Genomic DNA, 20282 nt, shown 5'->3' on the forward strand with positions numbered 1-20282 from the left:
GCACCACAGGGTGGGGTTGAGGTCTTGATATTGGAAATATTTATGGAGTTTTCTTTGTGGGTTGGGTTTGTTTGCTTTTATTCCTTATGGATCACAGAATGGTTTGGGTTGAAAGAGACCTTAAAGATCATTCCAACCCCCCTGGAATGGGCAGGGACACCTTCCACTAGACCAGGTGCTCAAAGTCCCATCCAACCTTGCCTTGAACTATTCCAGGAATAGGGAATTGCCAGCTCCTCTGGGAAATCTGTTCCTGTGCCTTACTACCCCTCACAGTAAAGAATTTTTCCTAATATCTAAACTACACCTGCTCTCTTTAACCTTGAAGTCATTCCCCCTTGTCTCCCACTGTGTGTCCTTGTTGAAAAGTCCCTCTCCAGCTCTCTTTTAACCCCTTTGGATACTGGAAGGCCACAACAAGGTTACCCCACAGCCTTCTCCAGGCTGAACAACCACAGGTCTCTCAATCTTTCCTCACAGGAGTGGTGCTCTAGCCCTCTGATCAGCTTCATGTCTCTCCTCTGAACTCATTCCAGCTGATCCATGGCCTGAGACTTGTGCTGAGCTCCCCAGAGCTGGACACAACACCTCGGGCAGAGCAAATTTATGGGAAACAATGTTTTCTAAAATTCCTCTTATCCCCGTCCTGCAGAAACAGTGGTGTCTCAAAATCTGAAAGTGTCAGACAAAAGTGAAAAGCTTATAAGGAGGATAAACCCCTCTTCCTCTATTGCCCTCAGCAGATGAAAAGCAACAGAAGGAGCAAGATGAACAATGACACACAGATTCTTTGAAAATGTACAGTTGTGCAAAAAACACTCCAGCAGGGGAAGAATAAAGACTAAAATATTTTCATCTTTTTCATAAAACTGGTTTTCTGGGGTTTTTTTCCTTTCTTTCCTTCTTTCTTTCTTTCTTTCTTTAGAGACTATTTACTACTAGATTGCAGGGTAATAAAGCAATTTCACTTAAAGCTGTGGACGTCACATGTGCACCCAGTTCACAGTGCTGGAAAAGGTACAATGGTAGAAAAATCTAATTAACAACAAACTCGTTCAACCACCAGGTCCTGTTGTGCTCCTATCCTGCTCTATCACTGCAGATATCTCAGTTTGTATCTCAGTACTCATCTGGTTTTACTTCTTACTTTAAAACAAGAGGATTAAAAAACCAATAAAATCACAATGAGGTATACCCTCCCCAGTTTCTGTCTGCTGTTTTTGTTTGGTAGTTTTGGACTCAAGGCAGCAGAACACTGGTTGCTTTATTTTGGAGGTTTGGTTTTGTGGTTGGAGAAGGTGGTATTTTGGTTTTTCTCATTGAGCAGTTGTTACTGCTAGTAATGTAATTCTTCATCACAAAAATAAAGTTTCTTTCCCACTTTTCACTCTCCAGCTTCTATTTCTCAAGCAAAACAGCCTCCAAAAATGCAACATAGGAACATGCCACTGGACCACAGAACCCAAAACTGTGAACAGCCTACATGCTAATAAATGCACTCACTACCGAACCCTTCAGGGGAAAAAAAAAAGGCCCTTATTTTGCCAAACTCCCCTTTTTTTTGCTTTCCTCTGTTTGCTCCAATTCCCATTTGCTGCTCTTCAGTACAGCAAAATAACACCACTTTTTCAGCAAAAAGAGAGATGACAGAATCCTATTGGATGACTGTTGCGTATTCAGTCACAACACCAGGAGTAAGCTCCAAAGAAATTGTGCTGGAAAGAGAGACACAGCAAACACAGACTGACAAAAGCCTTATAAGTCCCACATTACAACACACAGATGTCAGAAAACAAAGTGAAGATCTTTTCTAACTATTATTTCCTTTCCCAAGTCTCCTCTTCCCAGATGAAGGAAAAGGCAACAGGTTGTCTGTGAGTAACTGCTATTTCAAAATGTCAGAACCCAGCTGGATTGTTTTTTGGGTTTTTAAAATAAATCTACAAATCGTTTTCCATGGAACAGTTGCTAAGCTGGACTCCACAAACACCAAGACCCATGCTCAGCAGTGGGGAGAAGCCAGGGGAAGGCATCACAGACCCTCAAAAGGTCTTAGCTTCCCAGCACCACATTTTGCATCTACAGCTGCCGTTTAGAAAATTCATCCAGCATTTAGTTCCTTTGGCGTTTAATTAGCAAGCTGTGCTCCTAAAGCCTTTGTTGTCCCCATCCAAGCACGTGTGACAGACACGGACCTGCCCTCAACCCAACACTAGGTGTCACTTCTGCGTCAGAAATGCGACAGAGCAACGGACACACTTCATTAAAAAAACAACCCGGAGGACATCAGAATTTTCAGGGGATCTCTGCACCTACAACTCTTGCTAAAGTCGTGGACAGGAAGTTTTAAAATTTCACATTTCTCAAACTACGCATCTAAAAAGCCACCAGAAAATATTAGACAATGCTTTGCCAAACTCAACATAGCAGTGACAGGAAAGTTTCTCTTCTCCCCTGTGGGTGCAAAGGAACACTTTCCTAAGTGAGCAAGGGACCACGATGCAGAGAAGCTGCCAGAGTCTGCTCTGGCCAAGAGGCCTGTCTGGCGGGGCTGTCTCTGGTGCCACTTTGGTGCTGCAGGTGGAAGAGCTGCTGTGCTGCTGTCAGACCTTCCTTGCCCGCCAAAAGACTTCAGAGCAGCAGGAGCCAACTCAGAGCAGAGAAAGTGGCAGAGTGTGTGTGGTCAGGGCTCTGAGGCAGGCTAGGGCATGAAGGAAGTACTGGCAAGAACACAGTAAAAATAGAAAAGATACAGAAGTGGGGTACAGAGGTAGGGAAAAGGGCTCCCCCTGGGGACACGTTGACTGCAGTAGGACCATTTTATTGCTGTGTCTTACAGAAACTGAAGGAGGAGACCAGAAAGGAAGAGGCAATGGGCTTAAAACACAAAAGAAAATGCTTCAGGAATTTAAACATAGTTCTTGCGTGTATCCACAAGACAGCGTGAAGACCAAAGGCACCATGTGGTTTAAAAATCAGTAAGTCACAGGCAGAGAAAAAATTTACCAAAGGCTCTAAGACAAACATACTGATGCAACTTCTGAGTCAGACATTATTTCAAATAGCAGATTCCTAGAGAAAATGAGAGTAGCCACTATCTGCTTGCCTGATGCTCTTTCCATGAAGACTCACATCAGGTCACCACCCCTAGAGCATTTCCCTAGAGAAAGGCTGAACACCTTCCATACCTGAAAGACCTCAGCACACACAGGCGCAACAGGTAAGAGCCTGAGACCCAAAACTTGAACTCAGGGTGTTGCAACTTAAGAAAATTCAGAATCATAATGAGGCTCAGCAGCTCAAGAGAGGAAATTGCAGTGGTGAAGCAGAATAAACAATGACAGCACAACCACTTCCTTGACAAGGATGGAAGCTAATGAGGAGCACTGTGGCTAGAGGTATAAGGACCTGAAAGCACATTTTCATTTTCTGGCTGGCTGGTAAAGCCATCACCAAGAGATTCTATGACTTCTTTGCGTTCTTAAGTAGCAAATAAATACAACACTGAAGGAAGAAATACAGCAGAAACATATTAAGAAATATGGGTGGAAAAGCATGTACTGAACTACCCTCTTCAACCACTCACTTATGGCTCTGTGAAAGGTTAGTTTGTATCCTGTAAGCCCAAGAATCTGGTAAAGGTCATGCTGGGATCTCTTACAAATTTTCATTGGTGATAGGCCCTGCTACCACTGTGTGCATTGGGAAAAGTGAAAAAACAGGAGAGCATGATCATTTACAAGATCTTCAACTCCCCAGTCTAGCGTTAGGGTTAGGCCTGTTGTGAGCAGGGGGTTGGATTAGGGACATGCAAACATCCCTCACTGCCTTTACATGAAAGTAGAATGTTTGGTACCTGCTACCCACCCCTGCTGTACAACTGAGCTTGGTAACAGAAAACATGGATGTGGCTGGAAATGCAGACAAGGATCATGATGCACACAGAGCATTAGCACAAACTGGGTTTGGACACCAGAGAGAGAGGGGCAGAGCACAGACAAAAACTGTGCATGGAACCAGAATTCAGATCCAGTGAGCCAGCTGGGTGTTCACTGCATCAACACCCCACTTCCACAGGCAGCTCTCAACAGGACAGTCACACAGGACCTGGAAAGAGGCAGCTCAATCCTCACTAAGCCCTGGGAGACTAAACAGGGACTGTGCTTAGGTGAAGGTTCAGCCTCAGCAGAAGTAGAGCAGATATGCTGTGAGATAATTTGGCAGGGACAGGGGGAAGAAAGTGAGAACAATTTCCAGGGAAAGTGAACAAATGGTAACAGCCAAACTACCAGCAGGGACAGGGGGAAATGTGGGATAGGGAAGGACACCAACACAAAGTCAAGAGGTTAAGCAATATTGCAAAGGAAATTGAGTCAACTAGGAAACCTAGGAGAGGAGAAGCACTAAGGAAATCTAAGGATGAGAACAAGGGAAAGCCAAGCAATGGTAGTTTGAATATGAACAGAGAGGAATGTGGTGCACCAAAGAGGCAAAGGAAATCAGTGGTGAGAACAACAGCAGAGAACTGGAGAAGGGAGAACAGATAGACAGCAAGTGAGGCACAGCATAGGCATTGCTTTTTCTTTCACCAAGCAAAGAATCTGACAGAGAACTGAGATAAGTAAAAACCAAAAGACATTGCTGACCAGCAGTGTGGGCAAGCAGGACACAGAAGTAGCATTTCCCTTCCTTTCAGACAGCAAAAGCAGCAGGTTGTTTTGCATGCACTACAGCAGTCTCAGAACAGGATGTGTAGGTCTCAGTGCCACAGGGCTGGATGGGAGATACAAGGGAAAATAAAGCTCAGAAAATATACAGCAAATACTAATCTCTGCACACACTTTCTGCTCCAGCAGAGAGAGAAAAACAAGCCTGTGAGGTTGAGGTATGAAGAAACAGGTGCCTGATGGAACAGGAAGGGGCAGCACTTCCTGTGTAAGCCCCCAGCCTTGACTACTGGAGCAGTCAGATTCCTTAAATGGGTGATAAAATGTAACACAACTTCCTTCTCTGCAGAGGGCCAGAGGACGGAAAAAAAAGTGCATCACTGACCTCTAAACCTGAGCAAGAAAAAAGAGAGCTTTTGGTACAGAGAGGCTCTTCTGCTGGCTTGCTGAACTGAAGCCTGGGGCTACAGCAAAAAGAGGTCCTTTAAGCTTCATCTGCATGCGAGCTATCAATAAAGCAAAACGTGGGTCAAGAGGGGAGAGAGAAACAGAGAGAGAGTCTAATCTATCTTTTGAAAAGTAGTGGGCTTATACCTTTATTATACAAAATACTTTACAATTAAAAAACATTTTCCCCAATAGAATCATATACAGATATTTATAATTAACAAGATTCAGTTACACACAAGATGGGGACATTCGCACAAAGGAAAACAATGACAGATGAGCAAGAGAAAATTAAGACTTCACCCCTTTCCCCACCATTTTTTGGAAGAGGTTACATTTCAGACTTTTATTCCTATCACCTTCTCTCAAGCCTGACCTCTGGGATCTCCCCTTACCCTGACAGGGTAAGGGCCTCCACCCATGTCCCCAGCATCAGTACAATATGCTTGTCTTCAAAGGTTCATGAAGAGACACTGAGAAAGTAACATCTGGCTGTACCAAGAGGTTACCAGTGGCCAGAAAAGGGGACTACTGCCCCAGTTTTCCCTAGCAACCCACATATACACACATGCAAGCACATACATGGGGAAGCATGCTCAAACCCCACAACTTTTCACCCTTTTGGGTGAAACAGCAGTCCCATCCCTCCAAAGCAGGCTGAACTCGAGACACACCCTTGCAGGCAGTCTGCAGAATGGTTCTCACAGCCAAGGTCTCACAGCCAAGCCGGGCACTACTGCAAATGCAGTCTGGCAAGAGGGCAGGATGCTGCTGTCTTCCCCACTTTGATCATCTGTGAAGCAGCAGTGTCAGTCGTCATGGAGGTGATAATGTGAACCGTTCAGAAATGCTCAGGCCACAACAGACAGGCTGGGGAAGTTGCACACTTCACCAGGGGGGTACTTAAAAATAAACAGTGGCCAATGATCTGCCCTACCAGGGCAAAGATGTGTGTGAACCCTTGGGAACATTTTCTCCCTAAGAAAGGTCATTGCTGGGCTTGGCAACCACTGCACTCGCAGGGGAGCCTATCCCAGAGTCACTGCTGGAGGCCAAATGCTTTCAGCAGTGTGGGCAGGTCACGGGCATCAGCTGCCCCATAGAGGTCACTCTGCCCCAGCATGGAGAGGGCCATGCGCAGGGTGCTCCAGATGTTGTCAGACATGGCTCCTTGCTGCCCCCGCGGACCTCGGCTCTTCTGCTGCATGTGCAAAGCCTCCAGGAAGTGCTCCACAGCCTCACTGTCAACAGGAGAACATACACATGCTTAGTGGGAAAAATGGTTCATATCACACTCCCTTCCCCATTTGCTTCTAAAGTATTTCCCTGCCAAAACAGTTTCCTCCTCTTCCCAGATCCTACCCCGCTTCAGAACCAGAGGTCCCCCTTTTCCCTCTAGAAGAATCAGGAGTCCAGATGGCCTCTACTCCACCTGTAACTGCATGACACTTGGGTCTCCAGGCAGAGTCCACACACTCCCTCTGCTCTCCTATTGTAGGAATGTGCCCCCTATTGACAGTGACCAAATTATTCTTTGCTTAAAAAGGAAAAAAGCCCAGAAGTTTCTCTCCTCAATTTGGTAAAAAGACACCTCACAGGACCTTTGGGACTTCACCTCAGACCTGGGGCTGCCAACTGGACAGAGGCCAAAAGGTCCTGCCTAGGTAATTCACTAGAAAAAGAAGAGAACAAAGGAAATAATCGCTTTTGTGGAGTGTTTTAGCAGGAACAAGAACCTCTTGCCCCTGGCTTGGGTTTTTCTCTGAAAGAGCTTTGTTATTTTGCCTTTCATTAGAACTTTTTCTGTTTCCAACACTACCTCAGGAGCCATCCTGCTAACTTTATGCCATTCTGGGTAGCAGAGCTATCTCAGGTGTGACTGGTTCTCTGAGAGCTCATAAGAGGAGAAACCTATCACCCTATGCCAAGAGAAGGCTGCAGGCAGTGTGGCCCTGACCTCATTACCTAGGGCAGTCTGTGTCCCACAAACACACACAAACACACAGGTCACAGCAGAGGTGCCCATCCTGTGCTCACCGGTGGGCCCCCAAGTTGATGCAGCTGATGCCCAGGTTGTAGCGAGAGCGGATATACCCCGGCTGGAGCTCCAGGGCCCGACGATACGCGGCCACTGCTTCTTCACTCCGATTCCCATTGGCCAGGGTGGCACCCAGCTTGTTCCACAAAAGGTGGTCCTGGAGCAATGGGCACAGAAAAAGGGCTTAGATGAACTGGATCTCCTAAAGCTTTAAGCAAACCACTCCTTCCCCATATGTCTGTCATATTCCTCCACTCCAAATATGCACCTCTTGTACATGCAGGACCTCCACCCAAACCTTCACCCATAAACCTCCAAGTGCCTCCAGCAGCCCCAGTCTGCCCCTTTCTTACATTGGGGCGCACACTGAGTGCGGCACTGAAGCAATCCACAGCCTTCTCGTACTCGCCACTGAGGTTGAAAAGGACACCCAGGCCACACTGGACATCAGGATCCACAGTGGAGGGGTTGCTGCGCACAGCTGCTAAGAACAGCTCCTTCACCTCCATGAACAGCGAGCTGGAAAAGCACAGAACAGGATATTGGTGTGCTGTGGAGAGAGTCGGCCTCGGGCTGCTTGCTCTGCTCCTGCCTGGACCAGTCTGAGCCCAATCAGTAACCATAACTCACTCAGAGAGCAGGGAACTCAGGACACGCTTGGAAGGCCCCAGGTTTGTCCCCGAGACATTCTCCTCGGGTTCCTTGTTCAGCAGGTGGGCATAGTCTGGTTTATGGCGCAGCCAGTCCCGCAGGGTCTCACACGCCTGCTTCTGCAGGGACTCATTGGTGAAGCTCACTGCTAAAGCCATAAGTGCTGTCAGGTTCCCAGGCTGCAGCTCCAGGCACCTGCAGGGCAAAGAAAGAGAAGTGAATGCAGCACTACATCAGTGTAGGAGACAGCCAGACACAGGAGGTGAAACAATCAAGACAGAGCACCCCGTGACAGCCATGTGGTCCTTGTGGCACTACACACCCAACAAGAAGCCACACTCAGCAGCTCTGCAGCAACACTCACTGTCTGAGGGCGCTGATTGCCAAAAGCTCCTGTTCATTCTCTGCTTGGGTGGTTCCCAGATATTGCCAGGCCTGGGGAAGACATAGATGTACAAAGTTAGACTTCCAGAGGGAAAAAAATCAGTCAATAAGCCACTAACACAGAGATTAAATCCAGTATATTATCCTGCACAGTTTTAGAGTGAGATCAAATAGACCAAAGTATACACATTAGCCACAGGTGTAAGTTCCTCTCAAAAGATAGACAGATGTCATGGCACATAAGTCCTCAAAGACAGTAAAATTGGCATTGTTATAGTGAACAGAAGTGAATGTCTACCTGGAAATCTATCATAAAGCAACTGTTGGTAGTTTTACACTTTTAGATCACAGAATCTCCACTTTTAACTTCTAACTGTGCTCAAACTGCAGAGGAATGAGGAAAATGCAGATCTCCTATTTCCCAAGAACAAAATGGCATAGCAGCAGTGCTAATAATAAGGAGACCCCCGAGGCAGGCAGCTGTATGTACTTGTGCAGTGGTCCACTAGCAAGTAGTAACCTTGGAGAGTTGACTTTCAGACCTGAAAGTAGAAGCACTGTTAATTTTACTGAATTTCCAATCATCATGACACCAGTACATGAAAATGACTTTCACCTCCAAGCAGCTGATATAAGGAATATTTTACTAGGCACTAAATCCAAAGTATCTGTTCACTTTAGCCACACCCCTGGTCCAAAACAGGCTAGATAGTTGGGGACTGTCAGCATGATGTACCTGCTTTTTGAATCTAAGTCACAAAATGAGGTATCCACTGCCTCAAGGAAGGAAATTGCTTCATTAGCAAAGACACAGAACCCCGACAGAAGGCAATCTACACCCCTGAATCTCTCGTGCCTCACCACACATAGCTAGCTACAATTCAAGCAGAGCTGACCAGCAATAACTGCAGTGTTCTGCCAGCAGAAGAGCTGATGAGATTCAAGGTAAAGTTGTGACTTGGACCAAAGCAAACGTGACATCTCCTTCAGAGCAATTGTTCATGTCTATTTGATCACTGCACCATTTGTGAAGTCTTGGCTTCTCCTGTACATTCTGCAGTCACAGTAGAAGAATTCAGAATGTTTTTAATACAGCTAGCCAGAATTGGCCCAAGATTCCTTCCCTGAAGAATTCAGAATGTTTCCAATACAGCTAGTCAGAAATGGCCAAGATTTCTTCCCCTAAGGTTTCAATTACCTCTCCATCATGCTCAGCCTGCAGCCCACACTGTCTATGAGAAAAAAGCAACAGTTCTGGAAGGGCATTAACACCTTTTGACCACTTTAAAGCTAAGCAAATCTTCAAACCTTCTGCTTACTTTTCACCTATTACCAGTACCCTAGAAAATTAGATGGCCATTCTTAGAAGCCAAGAACCTCTGTTCCAAAATGTCACTCATATTTAAGTCTCAGGGTAATCAAATTATGTATGTCCAGTCATATATAATTAGCAGGGCTCAAACAAGACATGCTGAAAATTTAGCAGCCCTGGATCCTTGAGGCAGGCACTCCAGAAAGGCACCACATGAGTGTATTTGCACTCTTCCTGAGAATATCCATATTCTCTACCCCTGGAAAAAGGCACACAGGCTATTCCATTTCTCAATTCATCCTGCAGAAGCGATTTATGGAAAAAAGCATTCACTTAACAAGGAGCTGGAACTCTGTCTTCAGAGTAAAGATCCTTCTTTGGCCCACAACTTCAATTAAGACTGTTGAAAACACCCAATCTTTTTGGGTCACATCTTTTCCTAGCACCTAGATGAAAGACTTAGTCAGAGCCCTGCTCTAATGAGCTTCTCAGAATTAGATTTTAATACAGATACAGAAAGCACTGATTCGCCATAAGCTCCTCCAAACTTACAATGCCAATAAAGACTTTCACAGAAGCAATTTGAGAGATGAGAACTCCTTGCCTTGGCTCCATGCACAGTCTCATGTGCTCCAAAGATTTTACACAGCTCTGGGCCAGACGACTTGGTGCTTCCTGTAACTGACCTTAAGTCAGAAACCTCCTCCCTCAGAGGCTCCCTGAGGATTCACACAAATCAGCTACAAACTCAGGGCCACAGAAAAATGAGGTGTTTTCATACACCCTGCACAGGTCTTAACACTGCAGGAACGGCTGCTCTGACAGCTCAGCCTGTTATCTCTGTGCCACTCACCTCCATATGATCTGGCTTCTGTTGCACTGCAGCCTCAAAGAGCAGGACAGCATTGGGGAGGTCACCTTGCTCCAAGCGCTTCCGCCCCTCTTCAAATGCATCCGGGTGATCCCTCATGGGATTGTCTTCCTCAAACTGGTAACCCTGGCAGGACAGACAGACACACAGGGGCTAAAGCTTCGAGACAGGCTTAGGGAGTAGAGCACTCTCTACAGCACAACAGTCTAGTCTTGCTTGCAACACTCCAGACGCAGACCAGCCAGCACCTCATTCTCATTGCTAATTTGTAGCAGATCAGAGAACAAGGGTGGTTCTTCCTGCCTGCTCTGCACTGGAAAAATCCCCCAAAACCAAACCTGGAGGAAGTTGATAGAGAAACAAAAGCATTTAGTATGTATTTATAAGATACATAAATTTAGTATGTATCTTATTAGCTTGGAGGGGAATGGGGCCAGATGGGGGGCAGGGATGGGGCCAGGGGACACAACACTTGAACTCATTGCAAAGAATCCCTGTATTCACTAGTATTTGGTGCTGGACAAGAACCAGATGGCATCTGCAGACAAAACCAAGTGAAAACAGTATTTAACCCCTAGATGATCTGGGACAAGGATGTAAGTGACAGCAAAGCATCAGTGTGAGAACAAATCCCAGCAGCATCTGGAGTCTGGAGCTCAGAGCGAGGCAGATGCACAGCCAGTCTCCCCAGGGCAGCCCACCACAGTGCTAGGGCTGAGAGACCCTGTTCTCCCCTACCTTGTCGTATGATGAGGAGTTGAGGTCTTCATATTCAGAGAGCCAAGGGTGAGCCTCTGCATCTCTCTTGGCCATCTCCTCACATTCTGCCTGGAGTTTGTCCCAGAACTCCACATCTGACTGAAGTGAGAACAAAGTGTGACTGGAGTACCTCAGCCATAAACTCACATCTATGAACATGCCAGAGAACTCCCTCCTGGATGTTTCCAGCCCTCCTCAGAGCATGCAAAGGAGAGAGGTAACCCTACCATGGGCTCTCAGTTGGCACCCCAGCCCTCCTTCTCAGCCAGCTTTACCTCCACAGCAGCCTTTGCCTGCTCAAATTCCGTATCAAGAGTTGACACGTTCCCAGATCGCGCAAATTGATCCACCCAGGCATCGGATGCCCCCTGGGAGTTTGGAAACAGAAACACACCTTTCTTTTTAGAATTTGGCAACCTCAGGGCACATCCCAAAACAGCAGGAGGGTCTGTAATGACCCTTCCTCCCCATCAGTAAGTACTGATGGCCTATGAAGTGGAAATGAATTCATCTGAATCTCCTCTTCCTCACAGATGCTGTGGGAGATGAGAAAACTCAAACTGTCCAGATACATTCCCATCTTCTGGCTAGACTCTGCTAAGAGCCCAACAGCCCCTCCCTTGTCTCCCTCAGCACTGCTGAGAGCTGGACTTGCCATTTTCCTTTGCTCCCAGACTGTGCACTGTGGCAAAATGCTTTCTTCCTTCAGAGCATACAGGCCTGGGGCTCCTACCTGCTGCTGCATAAACTCAGCTGCCCATTGCTCTGCCTGATCTTGGTCTCTGTGGGTCACCTGATTAGCTTCGATCGATACCCTCCCATCTCCGATCTGGCGGACAAACTTTAGGAACTGCGGCAGAGAAACGAAACAAGGGTGGAGCTGGGCAGATGCTGTGCCCACAAGCCCTCAGCCCATGCCCCCCTCCTTCACTAAGAGGGCTTCTCTCTGCAGAGCGAGCACAAAAGGCCCAGAAAGGTGGGAAGGACCAGACTTCACAAGAGTGGAGATGGATAACATCTGAAGTGGATTGTAGGGCTCAACTCCCAAGAATCAGGGAAGAAATGGAAACATGGGACAACAGGAGGCTTTATTCCTTTACTATCTTCAGCCATCTCAATTCCCCACACCCTTTATTCACAGTAATATAATTACTACTAATTATGTCATTACTAATTCACAGTAATAATTAATCTCAGCCCCAGTCAGATTTCTCACCTCAGTATTCTTGAGTTTCGGATCATCCACTTTGGAGAGGAAATCAGTAACAGTTTTCTTAAGATCATCCTCAGGTTGGTATTCCTCATACCTGTGTTCCAAGACAGTAAAGGAGAAAGAGATAGAGCTCAGTGTTGCCTGATATGAGACTTTCTCTAACAAGAGTCTACACAATGGGGCAGACAACAGTATTGAAGGATACAACCTCTCCTCAAAGATTCTGGGCTTCTCCTAAGTGATTCACTACCATTATCCATCCGTAAAAGTTCAAAATTACTACTATGTTAGCTGTGCAGTGACTAACACAAACAGCAGCAGAATTAAACAATTACAGAGTCAGCACAGTTCTGCAGAGCAGTCTGGATTCCTTGCCAAGCTTACATGCCATCAGACATTGCAAGTTTTAGCACTACCAGAAACAAGGTCATATATCCAGGAACAAAGAAAGTAGGTCATGCCCACTGAAGAGGAAAACAGTGCCTTGGAAAAGCATCAGCTCTGCAGAGGATTGAGGGCTTACAGCAATGACACAACTCAATATGTCTTGTCTGGCTTACAGCAGGATAGGGCTACTTTGAGGTGGTATCACTACCTTCAGTCTTGGGGAAGTTTTGAAACTGGTGGAAATAACTCAGAAATGTCCATTATTTGCAGAAAGTTATCAGAGAAGCCAAGAGCCAGGTGCAACAAGAGTCCAAATATACAAAATTTTTGTACGGAAATATCTTAGAAGCCCAAAATGCTTGTGTGTGTTTTGCTTCTTTAACTGAAAAACTTGATTGTACCCAACAGGTACCTACAGAGAGATGATCCATCTTTAACCTACCACAAGAAAAACACATTAAAATAATATGCAGAAGGCTGAACGTATAAATATGTCAAGGAAAGGCTGGAAGTGGTTTGTCAGATAGGAAGAATTACATGATGAAAGTTTACAACTAGTACAGTCTAGTAAAAAGCATCTGTTGCAGGAAAAAAGTTCCTGAACTCACTCCTGAAGTTACTTTAAGGAGCTTTGCATCAGGCATGAGATTAATGTAGCCTACACGATCAACGTATCTTCCTGGAACTAGAGGACAGAAAAGCTACACTCCTAAAAACTTCAATTTGCAAGCATTGTTTCTGCCTTTCTCTGACACCAAAAGCCTCAGAACACCAGTCTAAGTTAAATGACTCAAAAGCATTCAGGCCACAGCAGATATCTATCACCTTTCCAAGCTTCACCCATCCAAGTGCCAGCAGCAACAGCTCGCCTTGAGAAGTCAGACTCACCATTTATCTGCCAAAGACTGATCTTCTGACTCCCCAAGCCACAGCTTCTCCTCTGACTGCTCTAGGTATTCTTCTGCCCACTTGGCAGGAGACACAGACAGTGGATCTGCAAAGAAAGAATGGGGAGAAAATTAAGACAGGCAGACCAGCACACCTTTGTTTATGCTTGCCTCTTCTACCTTTGTTTATGTTGATCTAAAAATCAAGCCTTTGGTTCAGATAGTGAATTAATACAGATGCCACTGTGGTGATGATAAATGTACGATTTTCTACTTTAATATCACAACTTATTCATCTGCTCCCTGTCGAATACTATGTAGGTCAAGAAAATTAGCAATGCATTACAAGTCTCTGTCAAAAGCAAAGCCTACAAGCACTAGGTTTTCATCAGAACTTTCTCGAAGACCTTTTTAACTCTAATTTATATTTTCAGAAATGTAAAGAGGGAAGCTCAAAGAGTGGAACTACCCAGCTTTCTACAGTGGCCAGTCCTGGAGAATAGCATATACTTGTTTCTTTTCCATAATTTCCAGATTAGGGCACATGTGGTAACAGGACCCTATTCCAGAGCCAGTTCTATACTCAACACAGCATGGCTTTTCAAATAAAGCTTAACCTTTGGGCCAGAAACACTCACTTTGCACATTTCCAAACTGTAACATCCCTCTACCTTCACACAACTGACACAAAATATTTCACCAAAGCGCACGAAAGAGAATTTAGCTTTGTACCAAAGGCAAATTTAGCCTTAGGAGAGGGAATTAGAAAATGTGTAATTAAGAAGCAGTACAAGGCCATCTCCAACTTGCATCAGTTGAATCATAACTTTTAAAAAAGCAGTTTAAAGAGCACGCTTCTCCAAAATTCCCTACGTAACCTAAGTTAACAGCAAAAGACCCTTGCACCTAAATAAAAGCTTCCACACCACATTGTTCATAATTTGACTTAACCATAACACCATCATGAAGCAGCTTTCCTACCCTCCACCCCATTAAGGCTGCTACGGGAAACACTGACTGCTGGGCCCAAAGCAACAGTCCAATTTCACAGTCAGGAGCTCTTCACTACACACAGGCACGTGACTGGACATCATCTTGACAGTAATTCCAAAAAAGGACACTTCACCTGTCACTTCAGCAATGAACTCCTGTGACCAGTCAGCCTCATTGTAATCTGAAGAGACATCACCAGCATTATCTGCTGCAGCCAAGAATTCCTGGGTCCAGTTTTCAGACAGTGCCAAGGCTGCCACACCTGGAGCTACATGAGGGGAAAAAAAAACCAGAAGTGAGGACTGGAGTACTCAAAGGCATCATTTATGTGTTCTAGGCTAGCCCTAATCACCTCTGATCTTTCTCTTTGTTAGAATAAAATCACAGAAATATTTCACTTGGAAGGAGTCTCTGGAGGTTGTTAAGAATTCTCACAGCAGATTAACATGAAAGTTAGAGATGAGGTTGTTCAGGACATTTATGAGGTAACTTCTGAATTTGTCCATGGCTGCCAATTCCCCAGCCTCCCTAGATACCTGTTCCAGTACTGAACTGCCTCCTCCAAGGGAAGAAATGTTTCCACATACCTAGTCAGTTCCCCTTTCCACAAACTGTGTCCATTACCCCTTGTCCTTCTCTGACTATTGCTGTGAAGATCCTGACCATGGCTGCTGAAGATAGCAACAAAACACTCCACCCCCTGCCCCCCAGACTCCTCTTCCCCAGGTTAAAATGTCCAGGCCCCTCAGCCTTTCCTCTTACAACATGGATTCCTGTCCCTTGAGTACTTTATCGATCCCCGGTGTACTTGTTCCAGCAGATCAGTGTACTGGAAAGCCCAAATCCAGAAACAATACTCCAGATACAATCTCAGAAAAGATCAATAGATAGGAACCGCCCTGCTAGGAGCCTGGCCATAAACATCAAGATCTTTTCCAGGTCTCCACCTACTTCAGCTCCCCTCACCTCGCTGAGGGGCCTGTCGGAAGCTTGACTGTTCAATCTCTTGCATCTCAGCCAAGAGGTCATCCATCTTAAAGGTCTGGGGTGCACGGGACAGCAAAGGGGCATTCTGAGCTTGCAGAAACTCTCCAACCAGCTGCCAAAGACAGAGATGGATTGCAAACATTGCACAGAAGATGAACAGGCAGAGCCAGGGAGTGTGAGAAAAGGGCTTGTCAGAAAAAAATATTAGCATCAGGTAAGGGGTAAAATAACAAACAGTGTGGATGAGAAAAGTTTTAAGAAGATTAATCAAAAGCTACAAGGAGACCAATAAATCTGTTCTTACCTCATCTTCAGTGGCTACTCCCAGTGGTTTGGATACCTGCAGGGAATAGTGGGCAACTGTGTCAACATTGATCCCATGCCCCTCTCTACACACAGACAGTGTGACCCAATTAGATTGTATCTTCCTCTTCCTTGAGCTTAGCCTGTCAACATTTTTCTTGCACTAGCTGCCAGCCAAGGGAGCAGGAACACTTTGAGGGATCCTGTCCAACCCCCTCCCACTACTGTCTGGCTTAGGGCCTGTGACAGCAAGGCACACAGCTCACCACAGCCGCCAACATCCATTGAGTGCCCACAAACGTGCCCTCACCCCACAACCCTGCTTCGGGTGCTTCGGGTGACCCTTGGGGCCTTTTCCCCAATAAACCACCACACGACACCAGCTGCACCGAGAGCCCCTGGCCCTGCTCCCCGGCAGCCCCCGGCAGGACCCAGAGCCAGCCCAGTGAGCAGCGCGATACTCACGGCCGCGGCTTCGGGCGTCCCGGGGGGCCAGGCCAGCGGGCCCTGCAGTCCTTCCTGCCTCAGGGCCTTGTCCTGGGTGAAGTGCCCCGCCAGCTTCATCAGGGGGTTGGAGCCCCCGCACTCCGGCTCCACCAGCTCCCTCATGGCCATGGCGCCGGGCACGGAGGGAGAGAGGCTCGGCGCCGATCCCGCCGCGCCTGCACCTGGCACCGGGGCGCACAGACAGCGGGTGAGCGCCGGGCGGAGCGACCGCCTGACCCCGACCCGGCTGCCACCCGCCAGCGCCGCCTCCCCCGCGGGCCCGGCCCGGCAGAGCACGGACACACCCACCCGCCCGCCCGCCGGCCGGGACAGCAAGGCCGCGGCCCCCGGCCCGAGCCCCGAGCCCCGCGCCCCCGGCCGTGCCCGTCGCCCGTCCCCCGGCGCACTCCGCCCGGCGCCGCCCGGAGGGGCCGCGGGGCTCCCCCGGCCGCTCCGTACCTGGGGCCGCCGGGGCGCGCTGGGCTGGCGCGGCGGGGCGGGGCCAGCCTTAAAGGGACAGGCGCCGGAGCGCCTTAAAGGGACTCGGCGCCAGGGTCACCCGGGTCACCGCCCGCTCCGGAACCCCTCCGCCCGGTGGCTCCCCCCGCAGCTCAGGAGCCGGCTCCCGAGGGGTGTGCCCGTCTGCCGGCCGTGAAACGGTGTGTACATGTATATGGTGTGTTCTATACACAACCTATTGTATTTGCAAATATACATAAATATATATATGCATAAATATATATATATATGCATAAATATATATATATATATTCAATGTGTATGGTATGTGTGAAAAAATGCGTATTGTATGATTGGCTTTTCGCAAATATTAAAATGAATATGATATGTGTTGTGTTAGAAAGTTATGCTGTATTAATTTTCCTAAGTAGTGTGTTAAATATAGTTTTGGGGTATAACAAAATGTTAAAATAGAAACTATGCTATGCAAGATACTTTTTTTAAAGAAAGGACTCGCAGCGAGATAGCAGTCACAGGACACCTAAATCTTTTAGAGAAAAAGAATTTATTGCTCTCTTACCAGAAGAAACTAAGTTTCTTCCCGCCTTGCTCAGGCTTAACGACGCCGTTAGCATTAAGAGGAAGAAGTTGACGATGACCAGACAGAATCCTGTGTTTGAATGGAATTTATGCATCATGTATGAGATGTATGAATATGCAACAGGTTATTGTTTTTAAGGGTTAATCCTCTGTTAACAGGGGTCCTTTTTCAGGCTTATGCTGCCCAGAAGAAGGTACCTGGATGTCCGTAACTCTTTGTTTTTGTTGTCTCATATTGTCCTAATCCAAATTGTCCAAAATTTTTATTACTCTAACTATATTGCTATTTTTATAACCATTTTATTACTATTAATCTTTTAAATTTTTAAAAATAAGTGATTGGTATTTTTCACAGTATGTATGTATGTTTATGTACATACAAGAGATATATGCATGTATGCACCATATACATCTCATTTTATTTGTGAATATGCATAAATATATATATTCATATATATATTCAATGAAATGTATATGGTACATATTCATAAATGAGCATATACTGTATCAGTACACATTTGTCCAGCTGATGGACAGATATTTTACTGTTTGCCCTGGGATCGCTAAAATGTTGCAGCTGGCAGCCACAGGTTGAGAGTGCACACATTGAGCTGAAAAGTATGTGATACCTTCAGATAAGCCATAGAAATGCCAACTCCTTCCCAGCCTTGATCCTCCTACATTCATGGTTTCAAAGGACAAGCCACCTGGAAAATCAAAGATCATTTGTGTGTAGCCTCTAAAAGAATGGGAAAAGCACCAAGAGGGGGCTGCACAATGTGTGCTGACTCCCGTGATATTAGGTTGCTAGAAATAAATTGTTTTCAGAATCAAATCCCATCTTCTTTTCAAAGGAATATGCTCCTCTGCAGGCTCCTCTCCAGATTTGTCAGGGTCACTTCATCTGTCCAAAATGTGACATCTGGTGCAGTTTTAGACACAATTCTTTGGCAGTTGGTCTTCCTGCCTGCTCTCCTTACAGCTTTGAAATCCACATGGCATCTACAGCCAGTTCTGTGCTAGCAGAACTGTATGGCTCAACAGGAGCATACTTCTTAAAGTTATAAGAATTGGGGCTGGAAATACAACATCCACACCAACATACTTGGGGAGCTTTACTCTGGACCGTGTCTTCCCTGGCCCCATGGAGGCACAGCAGTTAGTGGTTGATGTGCCCTATGTGCAGCTTAGCAGCACCAAAAAGCAATCTCGTTTGCACACTGAGGCTGTCCTGCAGGACAAACCCCAGCCCAGCAAACAGGGATTACTGTAAGACTCATTTTGAAAGCACACTTCTGGCATCCTGGAAGGTTAAAATAAGACTCACCTGCTATTACCAAATACCAAATCCTATGTATGCTCAGTGTGATCAAGGATTAGCAAGAGCACTTGAAGAGAGAAGCATGAAGAATGCTGTGGGGCAGAATCCCAAATGACTTTCAAGAAGACAGGGGCAACGCTGCTCCTAAGGAAAACCAATAGACAGCACAAAGACATGGAGAAGGGGAGTGTAGGAACTGAGATAAAGCATGGAGAGAAATCCAAAAACCATCACAGACTTGGCAGGGAGGAAGACATGAAGTAGTTTCGATTTGTAAATATTTGCAACAAGGTTTTGGGGTATGCCCATGACACCAGCCTATGATACCAGCTTGGCCTTCTGGCTCAGGACAGGGACAGGGAAACACTGCTCTGTAAAAAATAGCCCCCACAGCCTTCCTTCTGAAGGGCTGGATGGCCCTTTATCCCTTAGACTCCCAAAAGACTTTGATGCAACTGGAAGGACAGGAAGTGGCGGTGGTGGCAGAGCATCCAGGACAACCACAGCTCTGACTGTTAATGGATAAGTATCCTGCTGAAGCCACAACTATTTCTGCTTGCAGGCAGAAAGCAAAGGGCCTGATCTGAAGTCAACAGGAAAAGAAGCACAGTCAATGCACCCCTGCAAGTGAAGTGAAAATAATTTAGCAGCAAGAATTAAATATCAGGGGCCCCCAAAAACTCTTGGAGAGATGAGAAAGACAAATAGTACAGTTTCTGAAAAGGCTATTCCAGGCTCTGCATCCTTCAGCTTTTCTCAATACCAATACTCTGCTGAAGGTCCTGGGCCTGATGGAAACCAGTGACAAAATGGAGGTCTCTGTCTAACTATTCCCCATCCTAACTTTGTGAAATTCATTATTTCTTTCCAAGTGCAAAACTTAGCACATGCTTTTATTAAATGGTGTTCTACACTTTCAGGCTATTTCTCCCATTGATCAAGATCATTTGTATACGATTTTTTTCTACCAAATCCTTTGCAACCCCTCTCAGGTTAATGTTGTCTGCAGATTTTAATAGACACAATTTTCTGGTCCACTGTATAAATTACTGGGAAAAAAACATACTAATAGCACACTGAAAACAGTTCTTTGCAGGACTCCTTGATATGTCTTTCCAGACAGACAGCATAGCACCAAAAACTAATCTTAGAATTTTCCAATCAGCATCAGATGCTCCCAAAAGTGATTTCAGTAGATCGACTTTCCCATGTTTCCTAATGACTGTCAGATGAAACAGAGTAAAAATCCTACTGAAATAAAAAATTTAATATCTATTGTTACTTCCTTGACCACAAGGACAAGTCTGCCATGAAAGATTGGTTTAACTTGATCTCTTCTATTTGCAAATGGAAAATGTGAGTTGTCTACATAATATTTATTTGTTCCAATGTCACAGGGGAAGGCAGTAAAATTATGCTGGCTGACCAGTAATTAGTCAGATTTTCTTTTTTTCAATGCCCAATATATTTGGCCTTTTCCAGTCTTCTGAACCTCTCCACTGCCTAGATATCTCAAA

The 20282-nt window shown here is 46.0% G+C and overlaps 1 protein-coding gene across 3 annotated transcripts; it reads right to left on the minus strand.

The window, feature by feature from the left end:
• Positions 1 to 5233: 5233 nt before the first annotated feature.
• PEX5 (peroxisomal biogenesis factor 5) lies at positions 5234 to 16879 on the minus strand. 3 transcript variants are annotated; one of them, XM_036404328.2, is made up of 16 exons: positions 16845 to 16879; positions 16365 to 16567; positions 15901 to 15936; positions 15576 to 15708; positions 14743 to 14877; positions 13618 to 13723; positions 12346 to 12436; positions 11863 to 11979; positions 11405 to 11497; positions 11109 to 11228; positions 10353 to 10496; positions 8168 to 8238; positions 7783 to 7998; positions 7506 to 7671; positions 7152 to 7309; positions 5234 to 6355 (listed from the first exon to the last, which is right to left on the minus strand). In XM_036404328.2, the coding sequence occupies exons 2-16, from the start codon at positions 16512 to 16514 to the stop codon at positions 6154 to 6156; spliced, it is 1938 nt and encodes a 645-aa protein (XP_036260221.1). In that variant the 5' UTR covers positions 16515 to 16567; positions 16845 to 16879; the 3' UTR covers positions 5234 to 6153. The 3 variants fall into 3 exon arrangements, with proteins under 3 accessions (XP_036260221.1, XP_036260222.1, XP_054370001.1); XM_036404329.1 differs by lacking the exons at positions 11405 to 11497; positions 16845 to 16879 and having other exon boundaries at positions 16365 to 16636; XM_054514026.1 differs by lacking the exons at positions 11863 to 11979; positions 16845 to 16879 and having other exon boundaries at positions 16365 to 16635.
• Positions 16880 to 20282: the final 3403 nt, after the last annotated feature.

Source organism: Molothrus ater, chromosome 2 (genome assembly GCF_012460135.2).
Source record: "Molothrus ater isolate BHLD 08-10-18 breed brown headed cowbird chromosome 2, BPBGC_Mater_1.1, whole genome shotgun sequence".
Classification (NCBI taxonomy): domain Eukaryota; kingdom Metazoa; phylum Chordata; class Aves; order Passeriformes; family Icteridae; genus Molothrus; species Molothrus ater.